Source organism: Falco naumanni, chromosome 12, assembly GCF_017639655.2.
Source record: "Falco naumanni isolate bFalNau1 chromosome 12, bFalNau1.pat, whole genome shotgun sequence".
In the NCBI taxonomy this organism is placed as follows: Eukaryota; Metazoa; Chordata; class Aves; order Falconiformes; family Falconidae; genus Falco; species Falco naumanni.
Window position 1 is genome coordinate 12,065,295 of NC_054065.1, and position 8,120 is coordinate 12,073,414.

General features: G+C 38.7%; 1 protein-coding gene across 1 annotated transcript in view; it reads left to right on the forward strand.

The window, feature by feature from the left end:
• The window catches only part of TTC27 (tetratricopeptide repeat domain 27), a 125,923-nt gene extending 120,215 nt beyond the window's left edge, over positions 1-5,708 (forward strand). Inside the window, exons 18-20 of the mRNA XM_040612002.1 lie at positions 1,438-1,549; positions 2,125-2,225; positions 5,467-5,708. Of these exons, the coding sequence (XP_040467936.1) occupies positions 1,438-1,549; positions 2,125-2,225; positions 5,467-5,592 (339 nt within the window). The 3' untranslated portion in view covers positions 5,593-5,708. The remainder of the gene's footprint in view (positions 1-1,437; positions 1,550-2,124; positions 2,226-5,466) is intronic.
• The last annotated feature ends 2,412 nt before the right edge of the window (positions 5,709-8,120 follow it).

An 8,120-nucleotide genomic window follows, 5' to 3' on the forward strand; every position in this document is an offset into this window, starting at 1 on the left:
AGTGCTTTGTAAATTGAATCAAAGGCAGACAGAGTTTACAAGTTAGGAGTGTAAAACTATTGAAGTGTTGGGTTTGTGGGTTTTTTCTTTAGCTCAGCATATATTTACTTTTACACTTTTATGTATCCGACCTGCCACCTCATTCAGTACTTCATTCTTTCCTATGCTGAATGCGGTCCAGTCCACCCCTTTCCCACCAAGGAATCTTTCCAACCTTCAGGTTTCCTGCTAATCCATACCCAGGCTATGAAACCCTTCTGTTCCTTGAACTTTCCCCAGCTCACAACTGTTTCCTTCCAGGATAAGTCCAGGTTCCAGAAGTGCAAACAAACAGCCCACAAGACTTTGAATTCTTTCCCTTCCCTGACATCTGTCAGCAAAAACCCCTAATTTGCTGCTCTGACTCAGACACGTGCAGGCTGAAATCAGACTGCAGTAAAAACTGTTGTTCCTTCTCTTGGAGGTTCTTGCCTCTGCTGGGCAGAACTACTACCAATTATAACTGAGGTTAATATAAAAAAAAAATGTGCTCTGGTCTAACTTAATACACCTTTACTGCAATTTACAGCAGCATGCCCATGCCATAGTGATTACAACTCCGGTGGGAAGAAGAAGGTAGAAGCTTCTGGGGTGATGACCCCCAAATTTAATCTGTCTTTGCTCAGCAATCAGAAGTCTTTATTGCACTCATGTGCATGTACCACACCGAAGTGTTTTATTCCTTTATATAATATTTAAACCCTTTAAAAAGATAATTGAAGAGTTGTCACTGACCTAAGCCATGTAACTTCCAACATGTATTTGTTTTGTATTTCTGGTGTTGTAGAAAGAAAAAAAAAAAAACTTGAATGCAAAAATTAATTTCTTCTGCTTAAATTTTTCATGGGTGTTGGGTTTTTTTTTTTTTTCTTAATGGCACCCTCCTTCCATATTGTTTAAATTTATTTTTCCTGTTCACACTGAGTACCAGAGCAGTGTGGCAGTTAAAAGCTGTGTCTGTAAAATACATTATTCACCAAGAATACATATACAGAAAGAAAGCTTTGATGTATTCAGTTATAATTTTTTTAGGTACAAAATTGCTGTTCAAAGTGTGAGTACGTACAAGTATTTTTCCATTTTTCATGTGTATTTAATTATGATGACTTGGCAAACATCGGTCACATCCATCAGTCTAGACAGATTTTTAAAAGATAAAAATTAGACACGTTACTTTGTATGCCTCTCATACTCGAGATGCAATGTTGGTGAATAACATCTGTGTTACAGCTGGTGCATACCGTTGCAGAGAAGGATACTACTCCAACTCACAGGAAATAAAGCATAGTAAAGATATATTAATTTTCTGGATTGAGCATTAATTTCATAGATACTTAAAATTAGATTAGTCTCCTAGTTTTTTTCCTCACATACTGATCGTTTTTTTCCCCCTTGCAGTCACTGCAGTGTCTCACTAAGGCACATAAATGTGAAATTCAATCAAGTGATTGGGAGAAAGATGTTTCTTCTTTTAAGGAGGTGGTGAAAGGAGCCATAGAGATTGCACATGGTATGTTCTACCTGAAAAGAACTTTTATTGTTCATGGAGAGCGTAGTAAATGTTTATTAAGCTTAATAACAAAATAATATTCTACTTTACCCATTATATTTATTCCTGCTGTTGAAGTCCTCTACCAGAAGGCATCATCCTGGTAGTGCATACAAAAATGTGCTTGGAATGAGGCAGAAATTATGTTGGGTGAGTCAGTAAACATCTGACTGGTAATTAATTTCATGGTTTAGCAATTTCCTAATGCAATGCATCTATAGTTCATTTCAGTCCTCAAATCATCATGTAAGTTTGTGTGTGCCAGTCAGGAAATGTTCAAAACAGACTTGGTAAGACTATTCACTGTGTTGTGATATTTATGTTTAAGACAGATACATATACCTGTTGGGTTTAGAGTTATCTTCTCAAAATTCCTTGGCATTCTTTTTTTGTGTGTTTCTTTTTGGGGATATTACATTTAAAAAATTGTCTATGGAAGGTAAGGTATCAAGATTTTTAATTAAATGTTGTTGTTTAAAATGTATTGATATAGAGATAATGCTTTTTTGTTTTGCGGTCCTTTTCTTGGATTCTAGTGGCTATAAAATGCAGCAAGAACAAACCTAATCATCAGGAAGCTTTGCAGATACTTTCTTCGGCTCGGCTCAACTTACGTGGCTTGTCATCCAAAGCAAAGGTAGGAATGTTTGAAAGGTAGGAATTCTTGTTTGAAAGCTAGGAATCTTTGTTCTGTTGCCAGAAACCATTTCTCTGTTTTGAGTCAATTATAGATCAGATGATACAGTGCAACAGGGAGGTATTATCAGATGGATATTCACCTCTGTGCTGTATAGGATTCCAGTTATAAGCAGACTTTTGTTTCCCTTCTTCCTGCTAGACTTTGACTGAAATAAACCTACTAGTCTAAGAGATAGCATTGACATATTAGAGTAAGTTAGAATTTTACTTAAAATGCCGGGCAAACAGACTCAAACATTTGGAAGAAATCAGTCATTTCAAAGATCCATTCCATACGTGAGTAGTCATGGGGAGAAGTAGTGCAGTCTCAGAAAGAATGGTCATAAACCTGCAGAAAGGACCAAAATGTGTCAGCACTGCTTTGCCTCACTTGAAGTGTTTTTAAAAACAGAGTTATTTATTAAAGGAGAGAATTTTTAATAAGGCTTTCATGGATACCCCACTAATCCAGGTATTAATTTGTTGGGAAATGTCATTATGTTTGAAGTGTATGCTTGGTTTTTGGTTGTGCCTCCATAGCCAGGCGCCCAAAGAGCCAAGTCTGTTTCTGCACCATTATTATCCTAGTTTTACCCTTCATCTTACAAAATGAGACACAGCCATTGTTTAACTGAGGACTGATCTGGAATATATTTTCATTCAAAATACACTTAATGTCTTAAAGAAGTATTCTGCCTGGCTGTGTGTGGGGTTTAGTAAATGTGAATTTCAGAGCTTAAGTTTTATAACATGTGTGCTTGTGATACAAAGTGTTGATCCGTCATCAGTGTGCTAAACTTGGCTCGCTTTTTTTAAGTCCTGTAATTTTAAGGATAAAAGCCTAGGAAAGTTGTACAAGCAAACGAAAGCTGGCTCCATAACTGTACTTTTAGATACTGGCATATGTAAGTCTTCGGAATGTGGTGAAAAAAGGCGCGACATCTATGTTTTGTTGTGATTCAGAAAATGGTGGTTTAAAAAAGAAAAAAAGTGTGTAGTCTGACTGTAAAGAAAGCAAGACTACTTGACATAAATGATACAAATACAAGTACAGGTAGTTTATATTATGCAAGATTGTGCAGTTATCTAAAAGATTAAGTCTAAGTGAGACTATTAAATTGTATTCTTAGTTCCTGAATGCACTGATTAAATGAACATCTATATTATTGGCATATAATGGTGCCTGTAAGTTTTATGGCACTTCTGGGAAACTGACATGTTTAGAGATAAAGCTATTGGTGTGACCTCACTGTTTTTGCATACTTTCTAAGATGCCTTGTTATTTTTAATTTGAAGTCTTATTTAATTTTCAAAGTGTGTTGTGGTTTAAAAACTCAGTCATCCTTCGTAAGATCCTGTGCACAAACAGTTTAGCACTGTTTATGCCTGTCCAAGCTTGACTGCAGCATCTCCTTTTGCTGCCCTGTAGATCAGTGTTGGTGTGGGGCATTTTTTACTTTTGACAGAGAAAAGGACTTAAAAAAACAGGCTATGAGCAGGCTTAGCAGTTAAGATTTCAGAAGGAATAAAGGAACAGTGAAAGTAACTTTTAAAAGATAAAATTCCAAAATTTTGTAGGCAGGACATGCAATTGGAGCAAATCAGTAGGTTTTGTACAGTGTGAAACAATGTAACTTAGACTTCTCACCTTTCCTGGGATATCCACCTCTGACATTCCAGCTCCTGCCTTGTGCTGGAATCATGATGCACCCACGGTCTGCTCAGCTGCAACTTGTTAATGAGCTGCTTTCTGTACAGAGCCTTCTGGGCAGTCACAGCTCTGGCAAAGAGCATAGTGGGCTTTTTTCTGCTGCTTCCCACAATGCACCATTCAGACCTGACAGCTGGGGTCTCCAAAAAGGAGAAAGATCATAGGGCTGTATCATGTGTGAAATGTGGGTACTGTTGTGGGGAAACGTGGGGCACAACACCCAAAGAATGATGGTGTGTGAAACTTCCCCACACTGCATCTAGTTGAATAGATTGCTTTGAGGGAGAGGGAGGAGGCAACACAAATAATTATATCATCCTGATTTATTTAGCTGTCTTAGTGAGAAAGAACCAAAATTTTCTGTCACATTCCCAGTGTGAGGGTTTGGGGCTGAAAGAAAAATTTCTGTATTTGTAGTGGGAACATGTTCCTATTTTTGTGTAGGATATTCCTTTGTTCAGTGACAACACTGTTCTGAGGCAGTTGAAGATCTTGGTTCAGGCCTTTTAAGTACATTTTTGTTTATATATGTATCTGTATTGTCCCATTATGTTTTGATGATCTAATGATGTACATATGTACTCCAGAGCAACTTTTGTTTTCTTGGTTTGTTTTTGTCTCTAAATGTAGGCTTTTGGTTTGTGTCAAGTGAAGTGTGAATCACTCTCCCTTTACATAACAAAGAGGAAACATATGTTCAGTGTGTGTGCCCCCCATATATCTGTGGAGTGGTACCTCCATATTACTCGAGTGGAATGACAGGTCCTCGCCTTGCAATAGCAACAGGTTCTGGTGCAATTCTCAAGACTTAGACAAGTCATTTAGCGTTTGTCTCCCTTGGTTTCCCTGTGGATAGTGATTATGATTGCTCATTAGTTAGCTGCTTTGTATTTCTGTTATTGTGTTAAGGTCTTTAAGAACAAACTTTTTATTACTCTGTAGTGTTTTGTTTTCTCTTGTATAACTTAATTACAGATTAATGTCGCCACCCACACATGTCGTGACATCAAATGTTAAAATATATTTATTTGAGGTTTTGGAGAAAATGATGCAACAGAAAATTACACTGGAGAAAAACGGTCATTAAAATTCACAACTACTTATTTAGCAGCAGATGGATTTGTAAACTGCAGTGACAGTATGTGAGATGCTCTTCTAATTTGAGTTTCATGGTAAAGGCCTTCACTTTTGATGGGATCAAGCGTCAGCACAGCCAGTCAGGTCAGAGCAGAAGCCCAGTGCCCACAGGGGAGGCTTCGGCCCCTTTGGCAAAATACCAGGTGTGTGGCACAGACACATGTGTGTGTATATATACACACCTTCTGTTTATTAGCTACAAAAGGGCTTTTTTAGAGAGATACACCATCATAGATACCAAAAATTTGAAAGGCGGATAGTGGTGATGAGCTTCCTGTATTCTGTCTCTAAACTGAAACAGAAACTGTACGTATATCTTAAAATAATGTTTTTTATTTTTTTTGTTGTGCAGCAACTTTTTGTAGATGTAACAAGTAATGAGGTTCAGAGTGAGATAGTGGATGAGGTGACAGCTATGGACAACATGATTGCTGAACTTCAGGAGCTGAGCAACCAGCTGAGACCAACACTGACATGAGGACCAGATTTTGTGATGGGAAGACGTGTCTCTTTTGCCGAATGAAATTGCTTTTGCTGATGAAATGGTACAATTCTAATGCAACAACATTCTCAATAAACATTTTTCTGTACAGTACTCTTCTTGTGGTCAGCTTTCTTCAGAGTTCAGGCTGTTTTTTAAGATCATCTGCTCTCTCTCTCTCGCTGTCTCACGACGTTGTGTGTTTGGGTTCCTCAGGCCCAGTTTTTCTGGAACAAAGCTACTTGTATTTATAAGGAGATTATTGAGGATTAGTTCTGCCTGCCTGCCTCACACCCAGGCGCCAGGCCTCCGCGGGACGCCCCACCTATGTTGCAAGCCGGGAACAGGAGAGGCGCCAGGGCGGGAGGAGACGGACAAGCACGCCGCAGAGGCGGGAGCTGAGCCCAGCCAATCACCCTCACCTTCGAGGCGGCTAGCCAATCGGAGGGCGCGTCTGTCTGCCACTGGCCAATCAGAGGAGGTGTAGGGCTGGCCTGTCAGTGGTGGGGGCTGAGGTGAGGGCAGGCTGTGGTGACAGGGCGCGCCGGGGCTGCAGGCGGGAGAGGGGCCGGAGGTGGCTGGCAAGGGCGTCAGGCACTTAACGGTTTTAATTTGTTGTTAATTGCTTATAGGGGAGTAGGAGTCGGGTCCCGAGAGTAAGAATTTAGTCTTTTTTGTTATTCTTGTTTTACAATCAAAGTAGCAAGATATTTGCTGCATCAGGATTTACAAATAGTTATTATTTAAGTAGTATTATATTATTCAATAATACGTAAATTGTCCCACGGGCAATAGACTAGCACTTCATTTGTGCCTCGTACAGGCATGAGGATTTTTCCCCCACTGAGGCAGCAATAAAACTGCAATCTAATGCAAAATACTTATATCTGACTAGACCTGAGTAAGTTATTTTCATTTGTACTATTTTGCATTGCTTCATTTTTAAGCATCTTCGTTACAGCTTTTTTTAAAGCAGGATTATTTTTTTCAAGGTTTTCCAGAAACATGAAAAATAGTCTCCTCACTCATCACAATTTTAGCTCTTTTTTTCTGTATGAGAATGATGCAGTCTCTAGAAATGTAGTTATCTATATCCTGGATATGCACCGTCTGTGGTACAGTCATTAAAGCTATACGGTTACTAAATGGCAAGAATACTCTCCCTGAAGAGAAAGTCTTAAGGTAAAAGGAAACCAAACAATTAACTGGATTTGAAGCAGCAGTAAAAGCATGGTTTTTTGGTGTGTGAAGGGAGAAACCATCTTGATGCTTTTGTAGAGCTTTGTATCCTTGTAAAGTTTCTTAGAATGGAGAGCAAATTATTGGCTCCCAGTATTTTAACATGAGATTCCCACAAAAATTACTATATTAGCAATGGGTTTACCTGCTAGTTGAGGGAGAGCTGGCTCCAAAACACTTCTTCATTGAAGTGGCCCAGAAAGGCATGAGGCATTAAAGTTTGTGCAGAGTGAATTTGCTGGGTATATGCCCATTTTGCTCATATGTATAGTGAGGGGCCCACCTGACTGAAAAAAATGACTCTCTGAGTTTTGGGACAAACTCCCAGCACTACTATCTTTTTATAATTACATTTTGATATGATTTACTTTATTCACAAAGGAAAAGAGACAATCTTTACTATTTTGTTCCCAGCACTTTTATTGGGAAGAAAGGGTTTAAGTGTGGAACTGTTTGGTGGCAGAAAACTGTCCCATTTTTCTTGTGATCTTACATCAAATTTTAAACCAGAATTATGTGTTCCACTATCAATTTTAAAACATGAGACTTGAATTCAGTTATCTTGATTGAAAAGAAAATAATTTCCAGTCTATATGCAGAACATGAAGCCGCATTAATTTACGTGTAATGGCCTCTGCCTAGCATTTAATAAGGATAGATGGGAAGTTAACATTTCATATAGAATAGTACAAAGGTCTGTGAGAAGGCCTCTATTTCATTATCCTTTTGAATTTTTTTTTATTTTGAAAATTATTTTTGTTTCTTTGCCGAAGGCGGTCACATGAAAAAGTCATTCTGCTCTTCCAGTGCCTCTCCCCTGCAGTACTTATTCTCAGCACAGATTTTTTCCTCATTTGAGCTTCCCTCTCTTAGCAGATGTGTGGAATATAAACAACTTTGTCTTTCACCTAACAAAGGGAAAGCCTACTATCCACAGGCAGTGTGTTCCTGAAGAGTGAGACATGATAGTGTTATGACAGCATGCCAGTTTTCCTGTCATAATTTGTATAATAGATGGGAAGTATCTTCAGAGACTTAAAACCACACAATTTTAAATATGTGCATGCACCACTATATGTGGTGTGGAAGATGGAGGGGCAGGAGCTGGCTCACCATTCAGGAGACACTGGGTTTCAGAAGAGATAACCATCCCAGAAGATCTCAGCCACTTCATCCATGAGATTGAACGCCTGATGTCAATCTCTTGCCAGGTATGTTCTTGCTACCTCTCTCTTTGTATTAGATGCATTTTCGTCTTCCTCAGATATAAGGTGAACCTATACTGC